Raw genomic sequence first — 22370 nt, forward strand, 5'->3', positions numbered from 1 at the left:
CGTTTCTTTATTGCCTTGCAAACGATCATGACCTCCTTCAGTACGTCACACAAGTCCTTCAATCACATGTATAATATATCTCGGCATCCAATGACACTCAACCTTCACCTACTGAGCTTTTGGGCTCCCGTCGGCACTCGGTGACTGTGGCAGTCAGCATGGCAGATGACTGTCACGTGGTGCTGACCCTGGTAAAGCGACGAAGCCGAAAGCAACAGGATTAGCGTTGTATTCGCATTCCCCTTACCAGATAACGTGGCCGCCGCACCAAAACGACATAGCGCGAACATGCCCATGTGGACCAGCCCCGTGCGGAGAGACGAATCCGGGGTCCTGGTACTTTATCCGCGATCTCCTCATCACGTTATGATTACGAGCAGTCGGACGATACCAACCAACGCAGTCGCGATCATGGCGTCGCGGGAAGAAAGGCAGCAGCCACCTCATCGGCTCAACGACAATCGTGACGACGTCCGCAACGACAGCTGCCGCTTTGCCTGCTCTTCATGCGGCCGCTCGTTCAAACGACTCGAGCACCTCGGCCGCCACCGCCAGAGCCACCAGGCCGTCAAGCGGTATGCCTGCCCGGTGTGCCTGAAGCGGTTTGCGCGCAGCGACATTCTGCTGCGCCATACACTGCTGCACCGGTCGGCGGCAGGGCCAGCGGAGCCACGCGCAGCAGCGAGCAGCGGCCGCCCACTGCCATCCGCATCCGCCGCGCCGGGTCGTCCGCGAAAGGAGCGCCGACGGGCCTGCCAGGCGTGTGCCAAGGCGCACGAGAGCTGCTCCAAGGGCGCGCCGTGTCAGCGGTGTCTGGTGCGGTCCGTGCAGTGTGTCTACAGCACGAGCACGAGCACGAGCACGATGGACGGCGGAGGGCAGGATGGGCAGGATGGGCAGGATGGGCAGGGCGGGCATGGCGCATCCTCTGCGGCCGAGCCCGTGCCGGCGACGACGGCTGCTGCGGCGTCGTTCTTTGCTGGGACGACGGCGGCAGTCGACCAAGCACCCGCGCCGTTTGTCGACGTGCCCTTCCAGGACAGCACGGCGGAAGCAGTGACGTTGCTGCTCGACATGCAAACGGATATGCAAACGGATATGCAGGCGTCGATGCAAACCGGGATGCAAACCGGGATGCCTGCGGGCGACCAACTGATGCCTGCCTACAACAACTGGGCCGCGCAGGGTCTCAGCCTGCCGCCAGACGGCCCCACACTCAACTTTTCCATCAACTGGCTGCCGGAGAACCTTCACTCGGATCTCGACTACGTCTCCATTCTGGGCCCGAGTCTGCATCTCATGTCGTCCGACTTGGTGACGTCGCAGCTTGAACAGCCGTCGTCGTCGTTTCCCTTCCAGCAGATGCATCTGCCAGTCGAACAGGCGCCGCTCCATGCCGATCTCACGCTCAGCAACGCCATGCCGCCGCTGCTTCACAATAGCGGAGACCGACTCGGCAGTTCGGCGTCGACCTCGCCGGTGGCATCGCCTGTGACGGCATCGGGCCATACGCCGCCGGGAACCAACCGCACAGCGCGACACCTGTACACGAACGGTGCCAATGGCGTTCGCGCCCCCTGCACGGTCCGTGACACGCGAGACTATGTGCCGATTCCCGGGACGAAACCGCTGCCGGCGATCTCGGCTGGAATGGGAGGCGGCGTCTCGGATGCCACACGCGACAGAGGCAGAGTCACCAGTGCTCCCAGACTACCCTCCCTGAGCCACATCTCGGTTGCGCATGTGCTGCCTGCTGGTGCCAGCGCACACATGCACATCTGGCCGTCGACCTACGAACACATCCGACACGGCATACGGCATGCGTCCCGTGCCGACCCCGGCGAGAGCGCCTTGGACGACCATGCCATCCCGACGCTCGAGCAGACCAACTACTTTGCCCACCTGTACTTTGAAAAGTGCAACCCGGTGCTGCCCATTCTGCACGATTACATCGGCGCGCTCAACGAGTCGTGGCTGCTGGCCCTGGCGGTCGCCACAGTCGGCGCGCAATACACGTTTACAGAGGAGTTTACCGCCTGTGCCGCCGCATTGCACGAGATCCTCCAGCGGGCCCTGCAGATGGCGCTGGACGACGACGACACGGGCCACGGCACATGCAGTCTTGCCACGGTCCAAGCCCTCTTCCTGTCTCAAGTCGGCTTACTGTACCACGGGCCGTCACGTCTCCTCCGACGTACAAAAGTCAACCACAGCATCCTCGTGGACATGCTGCGCTGTCACCAGCTGCTGGAACCGTCTACAACGCGGCAGACGACCGTCTCGGCCTCTGTCGAAACCCAATGGCGCCAGTGGGTGCACGACGAGTCGCGACGGCGGCTTGGCTATGCCATATGGGTGCGTTCTATTCTATGCGCCTTGTTTTGTTCATTGTTAAAACTTATTCCGTTACTAATATTGCTACTATAGCTGCTCGACTGCATGATGGTCTTTCACATGGGCCACCAAGCTCTCTTGTCCCTGTCCGACGCACACGCCCCTCTTCCGCATGACGGACTGTGGGCCGCACCGACAGCAGAGACGTGGTCCGCCATGATGAAGCAAACGCATGGTGAGTGTCTCGGCCATTTGTCTTTTATTCTTCATGTACTTTCCATGGCACTAACTCGCAAGCCAACCCTACACTCCCATCCGCAACCCAGCAGCTGTTTGTCGACAAACTCATCAAGCCCGACATTGGCGAGTTCAGCCGCATCCTGCTGCTGCACGGCGTCTACCAGGAAATCTGGCTGGTCAAGCGCTACTGTGACCGGCCGCTGGTCAGCTGGGAGGCGGTGCCGGACCGGGTCGTCGATCGGGCCGCTGATCGGGCAGTCGATCGGTCTGATGCCCCTCTGGCGGCATCCGCATCAGCGTCGACGGCTACCTCTGTGGCACCGTCGCCACCGCCATCGACGGACACAGCCTCCGGGGACAGCGACGCCGCCGCCACCACCTACTCCAACTGGCGCAACGCCGCGTGCGACTGCATCGACGCCCTCCACTGGGCCGCCAACAGCACGATTGCCCAGCGGGCGGGGCGCGAGCACACGACCGTGTTCCACCTGCACTTTTCGCGCGTGGTCCTGCTGACGCCCTACGAGGCCATCCAGACGCTGGCCCGGTACCTGGCGTCTGTCGGCGCCAGCCCCAGCCAGTCCGCCAGCAGCAGCGCGCCGTCGCCGTCGCCGTCGCCGTCGCGCGCCCAGGGCCTGGCGGCCGAGCGGCGCGTCCTGGCCTGGGCGCAGCAGGACGAGCACAAGGCGCGGCTGGCGGTGCTGCACTGCGGCTGTCTCTTTTGGCACGTGCGGCGCTACAGCACGAACGCGTGGTACGAGCCGGTCGCCGTGTACATGGCGGCGCTGGCGCTCTGGGCCTACAGCTCGTATGCGCGGCAGGGGGTGCGGCCGTCCGACGGCGACGACGGCGACGACCAGGACGACCGCCCCGACAACCCCGGCGACAACCTCTCCGACGACGACCAGTTTCCCTCCTTCATCCACCTGGACCGCCCCAACGACGACGAAATGGTAATGCTGTTTGTCCGCAGCGGCCGGCCGTCGGTGATGCGCGCGTACATTAGCGGCATCGGCGACATCGGCGCACCGCCGGCGCCCGTGCGCATTCTCCAGGAGGGGGCCAAGGTCCTGGCCAAGGTGTCCATGGCCTGGGGGCGGACGGACCGCTTCCTCTACGTGTTGACGGGCATGCGCGCCGCCCTGACAAAGGCGGCCGAGTGATGATGCGGGTGCGGATGCAGCATCCATAGTGCCAGGTTTTACAGAAACAGACTAGTGTACAAGGATATGTATTGTCCAACAACCTGTCGAAGTACGGAATCAAACGCTGCCATATCTACGCCACCTCGTCAATGTGTTCGACGCCGGCTTTTTCACTGACCGCGGACTGATGGGCGAATTCTGGGAGTGTTAGTATGACATAGGCAGCAAGCACAAACAGCAGACATAGAAAACGGAGGGCGACGCACCATCCACTTTTGTATACTTGAACTTGCGCGCCGAGACCTTGTTCTCAAAGAGCACGTCAATCTCGCCAAAGGTGCGGTCCTTGGTCTCGGGCAGCCGGAACCAGCACCAAATGAGACACAGCAGGTTGGTGCCGGCGTAGAAGAGGCCGCTCTTGGCGCCCCAGTTCCAGGACAGCGCCGACAGCATGCGGGGCGTCACGGAGTTGTTGAAGATGCCCGTCAGGTTGTAGACGAAGCGGCCGATGACAATGGTCTTGTAGCGCAGGCGGGCGGAGGGCGTCTCGGCGACGATGGGGTAGCAGACGGGGCCGGTGGTGATCATGTTGCAGAGGGTCGAGATGACGAGCAGGACGCCGACGGCGATGTTGGCGTTGGGGTTGCTCGAGAAGCCGAGGCCGCCAATGGCCAGCAGGCAGACGAGCATGAAGAGCATGCCGGCCATGTAGATGGTGGCGCGGCCAAAGTGCGGGAAGAGCAGCCAGCAGATGACGCCGCCAACAATGTAGCAGGCGGACAGCGAGATGTTGAGGTCGAACGCCTGCAGCTCGTTGAAGCCGGCGGCCTCGAGAAACTCGACCGAGTAGCCGAGGATGGCGTTGCCGCAGAGGATCTGGGCGGCCCAGACGACGCAGTTGATCTCGGTGCGCCGCAGGTTCGTGCCGCGGAAGCAGTCCAGAAACGTCGAGCCCTCGGTCGCGGCCGCCTCGAGGCGCATCGTGTGCACAATCAGCGCGAGCGCCGCCTCGACCTCGCGCTCGCGGTCGGGCGTGTCCTGCCGCAGGCGCCGCAGGCTGCGCCGCGCCTCGTCGTCCTTGTGCCGGCGCACGGAGCTCCACGGCGACTCGGGCGCAAAGTACGTCCCGATGATGATGGGCACCGGCCACACCCACTGGATGACAAACGGCAGCCGCCAGCCCCAGTCGCCGTCGATGCCCGCGACGGCGCGCACGACGCCCGACGACAGCAGGATGCCGGCGCCCCAGCACATGCACACGTAGCCCGTCACGTAGGGCCGCACAATGGGCGGCACGACCTCGCAGGCGTAGGCCGTCGACAGCGTCTGGAACACGCCCCAGCCGACGCCGCACATGGCCTCGCCAAAGGCCAGCACCGACAGCGACGGCGCAAACACGGGGATGAAGACGGCGGCCACCATCCACACCATAAAGGCCATCATCGTGTGCCGGTTGCCGAAGCGGTCCTGCGCGTACGCGTTGAGCAGCAGCCCCGCCAGCTGGCCCACCAGGGACGAGTTGCTGAGGCCCGACTGCCACTCGGCCGTGATGAGCTTCTTGCCCGTGGCCGGGTCGACGGTGCCGAACCGCTGCTGGAACTGGCTCTGGCCGTAGAAGGAGGTGATCTGCACGGTTAGGCGATGCAACGGAATTAGGAGGGAGGAGGGGTCGGGAGAGACATACAATCACCAAGTCGTAGCCCTCCATGATCAGGCTGGTGGACAGAAACATGGCCCAGAAGCACGCCTTCTTGTACTTGCGGACGGCCTCCCACAGCGTGAGCTTGGCGTCGGCGTCGTAGCTGTCGCGCGCATGTTGGATGAGTTCGATCGTCTGGGGATCGTCGAGGTTGAAGGCTTTGAGCTCTTCCGCGGTGGGGACGACTTTTTCCATGATGTATGTGTGGGGAATGTGTTGACAAAGGATGAAGGACCAACCGACGAAAGGACAAACGGACAAAGTGACGACACGGAAACAACATGACGGAACGCCTCTATATATCCTCGCATGGCACTCTCTCCGCACTCGTCGTGAACAGCGCCGGCACATGGCGTCTGGACGCTGATCGTCGGCAATGCAGCCGTGTTGATTTACCCCGACCCCTTGGCACAAATAATGGGTCGTGCATCGTGCATCGTGCGTCGTGCTTACAAAACTCCGGTGGGATGCGCGATCGCGCTGCCTCTTGTGGATAGTCCAGGGTCGCATCTCCCACCGGAGTCGTGTCGTTCTCTGGCAGGCAGTGCTTCCCCGCTTCCCCGCAAGCTTTGGGGCAATGGGGGCAAATGGGACAAATGGGGCATATGCGGAGCCGGGACGTCATCTTCTCCCACCATTTGGCGCGCAATCTGACGTTGTATGAAGTCCTGTCATCCATCCCACCGGAGTCGCAAGTGGATCGAGGGGATGCAATCATCCGGGACAGTGGCTCGCGGTTGAGAACAGCATCATCTGACGTGTGTTTGCTTGTTTGTTCCTTGCTGCTACGACTGACTAGCTGCTGTCCCGCTTAAAGTGCCAGTGTTGCATTCCCACCATTCAATTCAAAGATCGAAGGAGGCCGGAGCTAAGCTGGAGCTCGCCTTGGATGGAGGACCTGACTCTCGCTCCCACCGGATTCTCCAACACGGCACCGGTCGTCAATGTGTTTGAACCGCGGCACACTCTCCGTTCGCGTTCGAATGTCGTGACAATTTAAGATCCGGGTTCCCGAATTCGGTCAATTTGTCTGCCAGACGGCCACCGCGTCCACTCCCTTTTGTTGCTATTTTGCTACCATCTCCCTTCCCATGGCCTACCCCCAAACGTCCTTTCGGAACACCGCGTTCCACGGCCCGTCGCTGCTCCAGACGCGCCGCACCACCGTCCGCACCGTGACCCTGCAGGCGCAGCTGGCGATGCTCAAGAGCACCGGCCGCTTCGACGCCTTCAAGCTGCAGTGGCACCCCATCTACGACGACACGTCGCAGTGGCCGGTGCCCAAGCACCTGTTCTGGGACAGCGACTGCGCCAAGTGGATCGAGGCGGCCTGCTACGGCCTGGCCGACACGTACGACGCCGAGATCGACGCCGCCGTCCAGGCGCTGGTCGAGATGATCCGCGGCGCGCAGCAGCCGGACGGCTACCTCAACATCCACTACACCGTGGTCGCGCCGGGCCGGCGGTGGACCAATCTGCGGGACATGCACGAGCTGTACAACGCCGGCCATCTGATCGAGGCCGCGCTGGCGCACCGCGCCTACTACAAGAACGAGCTGCTGATGGAGCCCATGCACAAGTACGTGCGGCACATCCACGACACCTTTGGCCCGGACGCGCACAAGCGCCACGGCTACTGCGGCCACCCGGAGATTGAGCTGGCTCTCGTGCGGATGCACCGGGCCACGGGCAGCCAGCAGGCGTACGACCTGGCCGCGTATTTTGTCCAGGAGCGCGGCAACCCGACCGGCCAGGACGGCCGCCACTACTACGACGTCGAGGGCGACGAGCGCGGCGAGAGTCCCTGGATGCGGCCCGACCCGTACCCGGTCCAGCGCGCCTACTGGTACAACCAGGCGCACGCGCCGCTCCTCCAGCAGGCCACCATCGAGGGCCACTCCGTGCGCGCCGTCTACCTCTTGACGGCCGTGGCCGACCTGCTGGTCGACCGTCCCGCGACCACGACCACCACCACACTGGCCAACGTCGACGACTGGCTTGCGACCGTCGCCCGCCTCTGGAACAACATGGCCGACAAAAAGATGTACCTGACAGGCGGCATCGGCGCCGTCCCCGCGTGGGAGGGCTTCGGGCGGGACTACGTTCTGCCGCAGGGCACGGACGACGGCGGCGGCTATGCCGAGACCTGCGCCTCGATCGGCGCCATCATGCTGGCCGAGCGGCTGCTGCACCTGGACCTCGACAGCCGCTACGCCGACGTGCTCGAGCTGTCGCTCTACAACGTCGTCATGACGGCCATGGACCTGCAGGGCCGCGCCTTTACGTACGACAACCAGCTGGCCAGCTCCGCCGAGAAGCCGAGCCGCCGCGAAGAGTGGTTCGAGTGCGCCTGCTGCCCGCCCAACGTGAGTCGGCTGTATGGGAGCCTCGGCGGCTATCTGTGGGACTTTGGGGCGGACGGCGCCGGCGCCGCACATGTCAACGTCCACCTCTACACGACCGCCCGGCTGTCTTTTGACGTCGACGGCCAGCCCCTTGTGCTGGAGCAGACGTCCGACTGGCCGTGGAGCGGCAAGGTCACCTTTCGCCTCGACAACCCGGCCAAGGCGAAGACGACGCTGCGGCTTCGCATCCCCGCGTGGGCCAAGGGACAGTTTACGGTGCGTTCGTGTCCCCTATCCCCTTTGATGGACCAAAATCACCCGCTAATATCCCCAGCTCACCCCCAACCTCCCTGGCGCAGCGGTCGAAAAAGGTTACGTGGTCCTGCCGCCCGCCTACCTCGCGACCAACACCGCCTTCGCCCTCGACGTCCACGGCTTCCGCCCGCGCTTCCTCGCGCCGCATCCCTACACGCACCAGCGCACCCTGACGCTCGCACGCGGGCCCCTCGTCTACTGCGTCGAGGACGCCGACAACCCCTGGGAGACCAACCACTTCAAAGACGTGGCCGTCTCCGCCGACAACAACGTCGAGGAAGAAGAGCGCGTCGACGCGGCCACGGGCGAACGCTACATTGCCCTGCGCACCACCGGCTACGTCTTGACGGATGAGCGGGCCAAGTGGGCCGACAAGGTGCCGGGCGGTCTTCCGGGCATGGAGGTGGAGAGGGACGCCGAAGGCGCGGGGACCAAAGCAGCGGCGAAGACGAAACGGACGCTCGTCTTCATCCCCTACTACTATCGGGCCAACCGCGGCGGCCACGGCCACATGCGCGTGGGACTGAATGCGGTCTGACAAAAGAGACAATATGACGGAGAAAGTTAAGACCTGCGGATAGAGATGAAGTAGACAGTAGACGGTAAAATAGAAAAGGTTAAATAACAGAACTAGGAGTGACAATTTCAAATTCTCAGTACTAACTCAACTGTGAGAAGGGGAATATGGGGACTACGAACAGACTAGGTTGGTAGACGGCGCAAAATAGCAACATAAACAGACATCAACTAAGATACATTCACAAAATCACAACTCAACAACTCCACGGTTGTTGCTGCACCTGTTTGTGATCGCACTTACGACCCACCACCACCACAACCGCCGCCGCCGCCGCCACAGCCTCCACCACCGCCACCACATGCGCCGCCACCTCCACCACATCCTCCACCACCGCCACCGCAACCGGCGCCGCCGGCACAGCCGCCCGAAATGGATCCGCAGCTGCCGCACCCGCCCGGCCCGCCACACGCGCCGGCCGCCACACCGTTGCCGCCGCCGCAGCTGCCGTTGGCGCAGTTGGCCCACTCGCCGCCGCCGACGGGCACGAAGCCGGGGGCGGCGTAGTAGTAGGCGGGGCTGAAGTAGAGGGGGTAGACGAAGGGCGAGTACATAAAGTACGAGTAGCCCCAGTGGTCGTAGTACTGCTCGCGCGGGGGCAGGGTGCGGCCGTTCTTGGCGGCGCGCTTGACGGCCTTGTTGTAGTTGCTGTCGAGGCGGGCGCGCTGGGCGGCGCGGATCTGGCGGGTGACCTTGGCGCGGACGTCGTTCTCGGCAAAGAGCACGGCGTTGTGGGCAGAGACGTGCGCGGCGCGGTCGGCGGGCGGGCACTGGGCGGCGGCGCCGCTGGCGTGGAAGGCGTCGGCGACGCCGCCCTGCTTGGAGAGGCCGAGCCTGGCGCCCACGGACGACACGTGCGCGGCGCGGACGGCCTCGCAGTACCAGCAGGTGCACGCGCTGTAGACCTCGCCGTACTTGTCCTGGTAGGCCTTGCTCGTGTACTCAAAGGCCAGGTGCAGCTTGTCCTCGTCCATCTTGTCGTCGTGGTCGACAAACTTGCGCAGCGTGCGCCGCACGCTCGTGTGGTAGTACGCCGGCGGGGACAGCTGGTGCGTGTGCCACCCGAGGTCGACGTCGAGCGTCGGCACGCACACCTGCAGCGGGTGGTCCGCCAGCAGCCCAAAGAAGCGCCGGTACTTTTCGAGCACGCGCGCCATGGTCGCGCGGGCCGCCGGGCTGTGCAGCCAGTCAATCGCCTGCATCTTGTCCGTGAAAATGCCCTGCCGCAGCACCGCGCCCGTCAGGTCCAGCGCAAACACGCTCGCATTGTCCCAGTACCGGCTCATCATCTTGCGCACCGCCAGGCGCGCCGCCGGCAGCGGCCGGTACCGCGTGCGCCCGGGCCAGTCGTCGACGGCCTTGAGCTTGTCGCTGTCGCGCAGAATCTCTTCGAGGCGCGCCCGCACCGTGTCCATCGACGTGGTCCGCGCGGGCGCGCTCAGATCGACCATGGGCACCGCCTGTGCGGAGGACGCCACGTCGCCGTGCCCCGCGCTGCCGACAATCGCCGCGATCAGCCCGCCCCGCTTGATCAGTCGGTTCGGGAACGTGAGCGCGTCCGGGCGCTGGGCGGCCGACGTGCGTACCGGGATGGTGTCTGCGCGGCCCGTCTTGGGCTCCAGGATCGTGCCCGGCATCGGCTGGCCGGCGCGGATCAGCGCCATGCCGTCGCGCACAAACTTGCCCACGGCCAGCGACTTGCGGTCGATCAAAAAGGGGCACGACGCGCACTGCACCTCGAAGGCGTCGCCGCCGTCGCCGTACCCCGCGCCCACCAGGTCGCCTGAGCCGCCTTCGCCGCCGCACGTCGTCCAGGGCGCGCGCGTGAGCTGGGAACAGGCCGGGCACGGCACCGCCTTGTGGGCGTCGTCGTCGACGTTGTCCCAGGCGCGCTGCGTCGTGGCCGTCCACGCCGTCTTGGCGGCCTCGGTCACGCGGCTGAACGTGCCCTGCTCGGGGTCCATGGCCGCGCTGATGGCCGCCCACGGCATGCCGGCGGCCCACACGTTGCGCGCGCCGGCGCGGATGCAGTCCTCCAGAAAGGCGCGCGGGTTCAGCATGTGCGCGTGCAGGACCATCCACACGTCGAGCGGCAGCAGGTTGTCCGCCGTCCAGGCCAGCGTGCCCTTGGGCAGGTCCACGTTCACAAAGCCGCTGTACGCCGGGTGCAGGGGCACGGTCATGTCCGCCTCCCGGAGGCGCGTGTTGTCCCGCGTGACCTGCAGCCACCAGGCCTCGTAGCGGTCGACGGCGCGCGCGACGTACAGCGCCCAGCGCTTCTCGCGCACCTTGCTGAGCCGCGCGCGGTACAGGTCCTCGCGGGTCTGGGGCGCCGCCTGCCCGTCAGGCAGGTGCAGCGGGATCTGCACCACACTGTCGGGCGCCGCGGCCAGGGCGTCGTGCAGCCCAAAGATGCCGTCCGTGTAGCCCACCTCCTCCTTGAGCGCGTGCACCGCTGCCAGAAACTGCAGGTGGGCCAGCGCCTCGTCGGCCGTCGGCCACGCATACTGGCTCTCGTCGCCCATGTTGGACGACGGCGCCGGGATCGGCTGCGGCGTCGTCGGCAGCTTGAGGTTGGCGAGCACGTCCGTCAGTGCGGCGAGGTCGGCCGCCGTCGGTGGTTCCTGGGACGGCTGTGCCTCGGCCGAGTAGGCAGGCAGCGCTTCGTCCGACGAAGCTGCCCGGGCGCCATTCGCGCCGTTCTGCTGCTTCTCAGCGAGGGCCTCATTTTCCTTGTCGACCTTGGCCGCAGCCGCATCGCTCTTCTTCCTCGACCACGGTGCCATTGTACCTTGTGACGACAAGGAGAGCAAGCGATGAGGGTGTTGATGTGTTGTGCTGTTCGTCTCCCTTGTTGTTGCTGCCTGGTATCGTTTGCCAGCCTTTGAGGTCAGAGTGAAGGGAAAGTCAGTGTTTGTCGTTCTCTCCCGTCCGTCTTGCTCGCAATATAAGGACGATGGGCGTTATCTCAACGTCGTTCCGCGCACTGTGTTCGGTTCTCGATCAGGAATCGGACCGGTCGCCTGCAGGCGTTCTGGCAGGCTGGCTCGGGCGTGATTCAGTTGGCTCAGCCTCTCGATGCAGCCAATCACAGAGGCAGGGCGTTGTTTGTGTTGTCTTTACGAGCAGTGGTGTCTGGGGAAGTACGACGTAGAGGAGTAAAGCGGGGTTGGTGACGCCCTAAAGCTAAGGGTGGGGCGGGCTTGGAGCGGTAAAGGCGGCTGGAACGGACCCTTTCCGGCGTCGCTTCTTCCAAGAATACTTGCCAAAGCTTAGCACAAAAGCCAAGTCACAATATGGGCAAAAGAAAAGCTTAACAGCTCAGACAGCCTTCTGTGACGCCTCCTGTGACGAACGCCTTCTATGACGCCTTCTACAAGCCTTCTATAAGCCTTCTAGAACGCCTTGTCGTACGGGCATGAGACCCGCAGTGCGGGCATGTAAAGTAATCAATCCGACTCGTATGGACAATCTAAAGAAGGCAGTGCTGGTCAGATGATGATCCATCTCGACGTCATCGAGGGGCAAGTGAGTGGGATTGTCCTGGATCGTTACGTTGTGCGTTGCATTGTGCGGACTGATACATAAGAGCTTGTATTCGTACCATCGTGTACAAAGTACAGAACGTTGTTGGCTGCTTGAATTACATATCCACACTGCGGCGCTCACTACTCACTATCCCCACATGAGTCATCGTGTGGTCAAAGTGATTTACATTCTTTACGGGCACGGTTATTTTACACGCGGTTTATTCATTTCAATTAAAAAGAGCGATAAACGCGACACTCGAATTAATAAACTAGTTATAATTTTCGATACTTTTCACTTAATTAATAACGAGAGTTGTTATAAGTGTTTGTTGGATAAAACTTTACGGCAAATTAGTTAATGAAAAACACTGGTTTCGAGGGCGAAGGTAGGTGTGTATTATAATAGAGACTAATTCTTACCCCTTGAAAGGAAGAAGGGAGCTCAACCGCAAAACGCCATGTAAATTAACGCATGCGTGAATAATACTTTGCGTAAATGCGTATATTTGTAGGAAGAAAATCATGCGAACTTTGCGGCTCTTGGGTGAACGGACCCAGGCAGCAGCAGTGCACACTGCATCATCAACCACTTTATACATACGTCCCTACAATAGAATGGCTCACAATATTAGTGTGTCGGCTTATGGGCTCTTCCAGGGCTAAATACGGATAAATAGAAGCAAAAGGCCTTTCGAAATCACTGCTGCGTCTAGTTGTAGGGATCTTAGTTGTTTTCCCCAGAAGAGAGGCCTTTTCCGGGGCTCATTTCAGGGGCTTTTCTAGATGTCTGCGCGGTGCGATTTGACATGATAACTTAGCATGGGCTAGGGCCTATTTAGGCCAGCCGCCAGAATAAACAACCGTAATAACTGCCACGCGACCTTCATTTATAGTCGCATGTAAACACGGAACCAAACAGCATCACAGCTAGAAGGCGCGTTTGTGGCATTCGTGACGCAGATCAATCAACACCTCACCTCTCATCCGTTACCACTATTACAAACACGCATCGGCACAACGACTCGATTCCCATTGTCCACTGGCCGACGTTCAATTCACGGCACAATAAAACAAACGCCAACAAAAGAAGTGGTCAACACACCGTACGTATACCACCACAGATATCCGTCAGACGAGTCCAACGATCCGATTACAAGTCACGATAACACTGCTCTGCTTACGACGGCTGGCAGTAGTAAAGGGAAAGGGAAGGTAAACGAAAGGAGGCGGACTGCTGTGTACCACAGCCGTAGCTTCTCCCATGAATCCATCGACCCAATTTCGCAAGAGGCAGCCAGCGATCCGGTGTCAGATCTCACTAACTTGATGGCTGTGGCCACTCTCGGGGACAGTGCGGGCGGAGCTGGCCCGGCAACGCAACTGTATCCCGACAACGGAGGCGGCGACGGATCAGCGGACGGCCCGCTCTTCGTGGAGGTCGATAACAACGGGCAGCACATCCGGTTCCGACTTGCGAATGGAGAGAAGTACAAGACGAGGCCAGAAAACTGGGAGGACTGCATCGGGGATGACGGCGTTTATTTTCTGTATACCCACAAGGCCGGATGGCAGGTCTGGACGAACGATCTCACAGGCAATGCTGTGACGTTGGGTAATAAGGGCAAAGACAAACAGCGCAAAGGCAAGCATGGAGGAAGCAGTTGGAAAAAAAGGCTCGCGTGATGTAAGAGCTTAAACCGAATGAGATGTAATCTATACTAGCATACTAGTTCTTGTTTGTTCAGCGAAACATCCCCCATCCGCGTAGCCATTTGTGAGACGTGATTCCATTTAGAACAGCCAAGCTCATGTCTAGTTCGCCTCCCATTTCCATCATACAAAAGTGGACCATGCGCAGCGTCGCTTCCATTGACGGCTGCAGCTTGACGACTGCGTTGCCGGGTTCTGCCGCGCCGTCAAGAACGTCGAGAACATCGGGCACGTTTTGAACGGCTCGGCCGGTGTCGGCCTGGAAGCCGCGTTCCTCGTTTGCCGTGGTCTTAATAACCCCAGTGGTTTTGTTATTTGCCTCGAACCACCATATCCACTTAACGTACCGCCGTTGGCACCCGTGTTCGAGCCAGGGCCAAATATCCCGCTCGATGTATTCTTTGCGGACATGGCCAAAAGGACGCCAAGCCAGTTGACCGGAATCATCTTGGAGGTTAAAATTCAGCCGGTGCCACAAAAGGTCCGCTCGTGCAACCAGCTGCGACGTGTCCTTTTCGTCCTTGTATGGGCGCGGCGGTGGAGCGTGTGAAAAGGCATGCTGGACGCCGGTCCAGGCGAACGCGGTGATACTGGCCCTAGCCAACGACCCATGCCCGTATTCCTCCTCCGACGTCTCCAAGTACCGTGTCACCAACTCGACAATGCGCTGGTTGCCAAGCAGAGAAAGACCGAGCCACCACAGAGCAACGCGTGGCCGGCGCTGAGCAAAGACCTGCACGAGCTCCACAACATTGCCCGACGCCAGAATCGGGCGCAGGGCCTCCAAAGCGCCGGCCAGCCAGGGGCTGACCAGGTTGGCATCCGTGTCGGGCTGCCAAAACACGCTCCAAATAACGGACCCCACTGTCCACGGGCTCATGCTGAGTGTCATGAAATAGCGTAAGTCGTCGACGTAGCGGGTAATGCACTTTAACACCTTCTCTTTGTCGCCGGGGAAATTGAGTCTCCGCAACCGCGGTATGGGAAATTGGGGTTGTAAGTCGTATAGGCGATGTAAAGGGAGTGCGAGCGCTGCCATGAATGACGCCGTAATGGGCGAGATGGACACCGCGTCGCCGGGCTCGTCTGCCGCATCCAGGTTATAAAGGGCACAGAATTCGGCAAGTAAGATCGAAGCGTCGGTTGAGGTCGGCGGTGCAGTCTCTTCTGTCTTTAAAGTGCTGTCGTTGGCGATCACAGCGAAGACAACATCGCCCGTACAATGCAATGCCCACGGTGGCACCATCCGGGCACCCTGTGCCCGCCAACCAAGCTGCGGCGACAGCAGCGCACAGAGCCACCGCACAAGTTGTGGCGAGACGTCGCCCGTCAAGTTCAGGACCAGCCGGCCCTGCCGTCGTAGGCGCACCGCATCCGTGGCGTTCTGCGGCTGCAGAACTTCTTGCGTGTACACAACCTTTCGATGCTGGATTTCCAATAAACGCACGGACAAGATGTATGCCCAGCCCAGCGTTAAAATTAAATGACCACGCGATCGGAGCGCCGGCACATCATCCAACGGGGGCACCGCCGTGGTGCGGCAGGTTATTACATCCTTACGCCACAAGGTAAGGTTCTCACGTAGGCCAGCAACGGTTTGCAAGTCCAACGAACCACTATTACCCTCGGGCTCGTGTCCTCCGGAAGTGGCTCCAAGATCGGCTCCCGGATCGGGCACATACCATATCGGCCGCCCAGCTAAAAGAAGCGCCGACGGCATCCGGCTAGGTAAAGCGGGCACATCTTGTAGCAGAATGTATGGGTCGTTGAGATGGCGGGGAAATGAGCACGCGGGCAGCGCCTTGGCCTCGCGAACAAAGTGCTGCCAGGTCGCACGCGCATCGTAGAAAACGCGGTCAATCGCGGCAGCCGTGGGGATCAAGGGGTCATCGTCGTCCCCGATCAACTCCGAAGGTAGCGAAGAAGGGTCTGAGTCGGCCTCGCCCTCGCCGGTGCCGTGGTAGTGCGCAGGGTCGAACTTATCCTCGGTCGTCTCGGGCGGCGCGTCGCTCGATTTATCGTCATTAGCCTTGAGCACAAACTCCCCCGTGCGCGCCCAGTGCGCAACCCAACAACCACCCATTGTGTGTTGTATTGTGTTTACCGCGTTCGTCGTTGGGAAGGATCCTGGGTGTGGCCAGAGGTTCCGGCATTCTCGGGGGCGGTGGCAGGCGTTGTGAGGTTGGGATGAGAAGAATCGTGACGTGTTTTAATTCGAACTCTGGGCAGCGTCCCTTGGTCGGATAAGTCCGCACCTCGTGACTAGCCGTGACTAGTCACTTGGGAGTTAGACCAGACCCTGCGAACTCCCAAGCAGGACTAAACCAACCTCGGGCGGGGTTGCCTTAGGCTAGGGCCGTACCTAGGCGGGAATCCCATTGGGGCCAGGAAGTAAGAATTAGTCTTGGTAGTGTTGGCCGTGCGTGTCTTGTTTGTTCGGCCATCGCTGTTTCGCGTATTGGCAGGCTTACGGAGTACGAAATGTGCCATTCAGTCGGCTTAAAAACAAGAAAGACAGCTACCGGCCAGCCTCCGAGCCTCACGAAAGCGAACACACAGACCGCATGTCGCACGATGTGTAGGAGGCAGCGCTGGGCAGTGCGAGGAATACTTGCTGGCTGGAGAAACGAGCAGAAAATGTACGTTGATTCAACTAAGTTTGGATCCATTTAGATCGGCTAAGAAAATCTATATATGTATACATAAGTAAGTAGGGTTACTAATCTAGTCCTACACAGTACACCCCTTTAATTTGTTAAAATTATTTATTAATAAACATAGGTAGTTAATATAAGAAGGCCTTGTGTTTTTAAATAAGTAAAGATTTAGTTAATTTATTTGTTTCTTATTTGTCGGTTAATATATATAAGAATTTAATAATATCTTTTACGGTCTTTTAATGTAACTAGTAGTTATATATATTAATATATTTAAAACGTGAGTTTAGTGTCGTGTTTTTATTATTAATAATATCGAACGTCCGTAGGTTATTATAGAATATATTAATAAACGAGATATGTTACGTACAAACGTAGTACGTTACTAGTTTCGAGATACTAAGTAACGAAATAAGAATTAAAGTCTTATATATATTACGATTTAAAATACCTTATAATAGTATAAGTCCTAAATGTTACGCTTATACGTAGTACGTCACTAGTTTCGAGATACTAAGTAACGAAATAAGAATTAAAGTCTTATATATATTACGATTTAAAATACCTTATAATAATATAAGTCCTAAATATTACGCTTATACGTAGTACGTCACTAGTTTCGAGATATTAAGTAACGGAACAAAAAGTGAAGTCTTATATATATCACGATTTAAAATACCTTATAATAGTATAAGTCTTAAATAATAGTATAATATAATATATAATAAATAATTATTAATTTTATAAATTATTTATATAAACTTAAGGTCGGAGAAAAGGTTTAATATAACCGTTATATAGTTTAATTAAACGGTACGTAACTTAGTGTGATATTAAACTCTCGTAAAAGGAGTTTACGTATAATATTTATTAAACGGTAGTGAAAAATAATTTTCGTTTTTTATTAGTAAATATTATAATACGTTATTTAATAAATAAAAAACTTTATAAAAAATAAACGGTAATAATATATAAAAGAACGATAATTTATATTAAATCCGTTAAAAAAAATAATATTAAAAAATAAAGGAAATAAACGGAGAAAATAAACGATAATACGGTTTAAATATCGTTAATATTTATTTTTATAAACGTTAAGTTTTAAAGTATTAACGTTAATATAATAATACGACACCGTAATAACGTCGTTGTAAACGGTCCGGTTTAACCGAGACGTAAAAAGGGACGGGGTCGGGTAAACGTAACGACGGTTTAAACTTAAAAACGTGTTAATAAAGACGAACGAGTAGTGTTTCGAAGGTTTTATTAAGATTAAAAGTGTATTAAACGATTTAAAAAGACGGTTATATATTATATAAGTCGATTATTAAGTTAGTTCGTCGAGTATTACGTTAATAAGTTTACGAATACTATTATTCGAGTTAAAGTGGTTAATAGTATATTTTAATAATTATTTAAAATATTTTAAATTTTAGTTACTTTATTTTATAAGATTTATATTATATTACGGACTTTCGTAACGTTTTTAACTATTTTTTATAAAACTATAATATTATCAAGTATTTAATTTAATAAGGTTTATAAAGTTTATTAAATCGGTATTAACGTATTAATAAATATCGTCTTCGTTTTTACTTAAAAAGTATCGGTTTATTTTTAAATTACCGTATTAATAAACGATAACGACTTTTAATTTAAAGTAATAGTTTTTTAAAGTTTATTTAACGGTATAAAAAACAAGTTTTTTTCGACGTTAAACGTCGTTAAAAAGTATCGAAAGTCCGTATTAAATAAGTTTATAAGTATAAAAGTGTTATAATCGATTCGTAACCGAAGACTACGAATTAAGTAACTAAATTTATATAATAAGACGTGGTATAACTAGTCCTTAACTATACGTTAACACTACGTTAATAAAAAACCTTTCTTTTTAAATAAAAGGACTCCCTTTTTCCTTTTAAAAAGAAAGGGTAAGAATTAGTCTTTATTATAATATATACTTACTTTTATTCTCGAAACTAATATTTTTTATTAATTAATTTATTATAAAGACTTATTTTATAACTATTTATAATAATTTTAATTCTTCTTTTTACGGATACTTTTTTACGATAATTAAAAAAAAGAAGTAATAAACCCACCCTTCGTCGAGTCGAGTCGAGTTATACGTTCGTGTTTATAAGGTTTTACGAGTCTTTCGTATATAAACGTCGATTTTATCTTTAAAAACTTTAACTTATAATTAATAGTCGAAGACTCGACCGAATCTTTAAATATTAAAGTAGTAATAATAGTACCGACTAGTAGTAAAAAGGGAGAAAAAGGTAGTAAGATTAATATTATTATAAAAGAATAAGTAAAAAAAAGACGACGAAAAAAAAATATTTAAAAAAAGATTAATAACGTTTAAAAGAAAACGAACTTTTAAAAAAAAGAATCGTAGTTTTAAAAGACGTAAAATATTAACGAGTTTTTTATTAAAACGAAAAGATTAAAAATAAATTTACCGTTTCCTTTTTTTAACTTTATTATTTAAAAAAAATTCTTTTAAACCGAATAATAACTCGAAAGTTAACGAAAAAACGTAAAGAAATTATAAATCGAAAGATTTAAAAATACGACTATCGTTTAAAGTTTATAAGAATTATTCCACTTTTAAAGACCGGGAATTTTAAATCTTAAAATTAAAAATAATATTTAAAGTTAAACCGTACGAATTCTCGAATTTTTATAATTAAGTCGTCGTCGTTTATAATTATATAAATAAACCGTTTAAAAAGTAGTAGAATTAATACGTACGTAACGTTAAAGATCTTAAAAAGTATTAACGACTTAAACGTTTTTAAAATAAATTTAAAGAATAAATAACGATACTCGTTTTTACCGTAAACGACCCGTCGATATAAGTTTATAAATTATATAAAAGAGTACGTTTTCGATTTAATTAACCGTTATTCGAGTTTTTAAATTACTTATACTTTTTAAAAGAGTAAATAACGTTTTTTTTTAATAAATTTAAAAATAAAACTTTTTATTTTAAGTTAAATAATTAACTTAAGTATACGTTAAACGAAACTATCGATTATAAAAAGATTAACCTTTAAAACTTATACGTAAAAACCGAATTATTATTTATATAACGGGTAAAAAATCGTTTTATTAATAACGTCTATAATTTATAAAAAAGTCGTAAACGACTTAACGATAAACCGTAAAAAGACGTATTTTAAAAAAGGAAACGTTAATACCGTTCGAACGATTATAAAAATCGTAAAAACGATAAAAGGAGGAATATAACGGACTTTTAACCTCCTCGTTTATAAAATAAAAAAGAGTCGTAAAAGAAACCCTCGGTTACTTACTTTAAGTGTAATAAAGTAGGATATTACGTAAATAACTACTTAAAAAACGTACTTATTTAAAATATTATTATTAAAGAGTTTATTAAGTTAAAAAACCTTTAATTACTTCTTTCGAGTTTAAAAAGGAGGTAATAAAAATAAAATATAAACTATTAAAGAACGTGTTAATAATATATTGTAAAAGAGTTAAAAAAGAAACGATTATTACTTTAAACACTATTATAAAGTTAAATATCGTAAGTATTTAATTTACGAGACGACTTTAACTACGAAAAACGAGATATTTTAATCTAGTAACACGTTTAATAAATACCTTTAAAACTTAAATATTTAAAATTTAAAATATCTTTATTACTTTTACGGATTTCCGTAAAAGAATTAAAAAAGTGATCCGTCTTTATATCGTACTCGATAAACCGGAGAGTCCGGATATTAATTTTATTTTATTAAGTATTATAAGTTTAAAAGTGTTAAATATTAATATTTTAATAAAAGTATTATAACGTTTCGCATATAAAACTTTAAAGATTTATATTAAAACTTTAAAGAAGTTTATAAAAATTATACGAAACGAAACGGTAGTATATATAATTATAACGTTTCCGGTAGTCTCGAGTAAACGTTTTTACAAAGACTATTCTTTTAATATAAAAGAGTAAAAGACTCGTAAAAAAGTCGTACTACTCGTCGAGTTAAAAGACTTTATAAATATCTTTAATATATTTAAAACGATAATTATCCCGTCGTTTAAATAAATTAATTATATTATAAATCTTTTATCGGATACGTAACCTTTATATAAAACGATTTACCCGTTATTTAAACGGGAATTATAAGAGTTACGACTTTATATCGAGAAGAATTTATAAAACGGACGTATTCGTCCCTTTAAGTCGTTAACCGACGTACTTATATTATTTATATTAAAAAAGAATAATACGTTACGACTTTACGTTAATTATTATAAGTTAAATAAAGTTACCGTAAAAAACCGGTATACTCTTTTATTAATTTCCGAGATTTTAAATCGGATAAATAAGACTTAGTTTTTTTTAAAACTTAATATTAAAGATACTTATTATCGAATCCGGATTAAAAAGGGTAATAAGTGGAAGACCGTATTTTATATACGATATAATTACTTTAAGTATATAGTTTTTCCTTTCGGTTTAACTAACGTTTTTACTACCTTTTAATATTATATTTATATAACCTTATAAGGGTTAATTAATATTATATATATAGTATATATAAATAACGTTTTAATATTCTTTTAATCTTAGGAGTAGTACGTATAATATTTATACGAAGTATTAAAGAGACTTAAACGAGTTTAATTATATATTAATTTATATAAGTGTAAATTTTTTATAAATAAAGTGGAATTTTTAAGATTTATCCTTATACGTTATAAAGTTAAAATAAACCCGGAACGAATAATTATTATTATAAAGTGGTTAAAACCGAAGTTTTACCGTAATATATAAGTATTTTTAAGATTTTATAACTTTTATAAACGATTTATTCTTACGTATTCGTAGATTATAACCTTACTTAATAACCTTTTAAAGGGTATATAAAATAAAAAGAAGTCGGGAATAGTTACGTTTTCGACTCGTAAACGAAAAGTTTCCGACGAGTTTAAAGTATATTTTAAAAAAACGCCGTTATTAAAGTACTTTAATCCCGAGTTATAAACCCGACTCGAAACGGACGCGTTAAAAAAGGGTGGTTTCGAAGTATTATTTTAATTAAACGAAAAGGGTAAATATTACTTAATCGTTTTTTAGTTAAAGAAATAAAAGGGATTAAAGTTAAATTATAACACCTTCGACTAAGAAATAATAGTAATTATAAAGAACTTTAAGTATTAACGATAATACTTAAATAAAAGTCGTTAAAAAGTCGAAGTTTTATCGGACTACGTTAATTTAAAAACGTTTATAAGTTAATAAAAGTTAAATAACCGGTAAACTAAATAGTGTATATTTTTAATACTATTTAATTTTAAGATTAAATATTAAGTAAAGAAAAGAAACCCCGTCGACGTACCGTCGTATCGTTCGGATTATAAGTTTAATAACGAAGATTATAACTATAAAGACCTTTTACTTATATTATAATAAAGGTTAATAGTAACGTAATAAGTATTAATCTTATAATAAAAGTATTAATAGATTTATAATTAAGATTAAAAGGAAAAGGTCGTGTTTTTATAACGAGAGTTAAACGAGAAGCCTTTATAGGTTTAATAGATTTAAACTCGTTTTTAAAAAAACTAGGTTTAAACGAGGAGTTTAAAAACTTCGTCGTTAACTTACGGTTTTTAACCGAAACTATTTATAACGTAGTATATTTTAAGGACTTTAATATAGTCCGTAACTATATACGAGAAGGTTACGTTAATAAATCCTTCCACCCCGTTATAAGACTTATTATTAACCTTATAAATTAATAATTCGTTTTATATAATAAAACGAAACGTTACGTAAACG

The 22370-nt window shown here is 51.4% G+C and overlaps 5 protein-coding genes across 5 annotated transcripts; 2 read left to right on the top strand and 3 right to left on the bottom strand.

Moving 5' to 3' along the window:
- Positions 1-411: 411 nt before the first annotated feature.
- Positions 412-3737, top strand: SPBR_04603 (uncharacterized protein; the record flags this gene model as incomplete). The annotated part of the gene is made up of 2 exons (XM_040762880.1): positions 412-2355; positions 2664-3737. 2 exons carry the CDS (start codon positions 412-414, stop codon positions 3735-3737), a joined length of 3018 nt encoding a protein of 1005 aa, XP_040615292.1.
- A 115-nt stretch (positions 3738-3852) lies between these two features.
- Positions 3853-5613, bottom strand: SPBR_04866 (MFS transporter, SP family, general alpha glucoside:H+ symporter; the record flags this gene model as incomplete). The annotated part of the gene is made up of 3 exons (XM_040763143.1): positions 3853-3917; positions 3986-5345; positions 5404-5613. The coding sequence occupies 3 exons, from the start codon at positions 5611-5613 to the stop codon at positions 3853-3855; spliced, it is 1635 nt and encodes a 544-aa protein (XP_040615293.1).
- Positions 5614-6509: 896 nt separating this feature from the next.
- SPBR_04763 (uncharacterized protein) lies at positions 6510-8616 on the top strand (the record flags this gene model as incomplete). Its single annotated transcript, XM_040763040.1, has 2 exons — positions 6510-8039; positions 8098-8616. 2 exons carry the CDS (start codon positions 6510-6512, stop codon positions 8614-8616), a joined length of 2049 nt encoding a protein of 682 aa, XP_040615294.1.
- A 278-nt stretch (positions 8617-8894) lies between these two features.
- On the bottom strand, positions 8895-11441 carry SPBR_08918 (alpha-ketoglutarate-dependent sulfonate dioxygenase; the record flags this gene model as incomplete). The annotated part of the gene is made up of 1 exon (XM_040767044.1): positions 8895-11441. The coding sequence occupies one exon, from the start codon at positions 11439-11441 to the stop codon at positions 8895-8897; it is 2547 nt and encodes an 848-aa protein (XP_040615295.1).
- A 2485-nt stretch (positions 11442-13926) lies between these two features.
- SPBR_04778 (uncharacterized protein) lies at positions 13927-15978 on the bottom strand (the record flags this gene model as incomplete). The annotated part of the gene is made up of 1 exon (XM_040763055.1): positions 13927-15978. One exon carries the CDS (start codon positions 15976-15978, stop codon positions 13927-13929), a length of 2052 nt encoding a protein of 683 aa, XP_040615296.1.
- Between the last annotated feature and the right edge of the window lie 6392 nt (positions 15979-22370).

Source organism: Sporothrix brasiliensis (genome assembly GCF_000820605.1).
Source record: "Sporothrix brasiliensis 5110 chromosome Unknown Cont21, whole genome shotgun sequence".
Taxonomy (NCBI): domain Eukaryota; kingdom Fungi; phylum Ascomycota; class Sordariomycetes; order Ophiostomatales; family Ophiostomataceae; genus Sporothrix; species Sporothrix brasiliensis.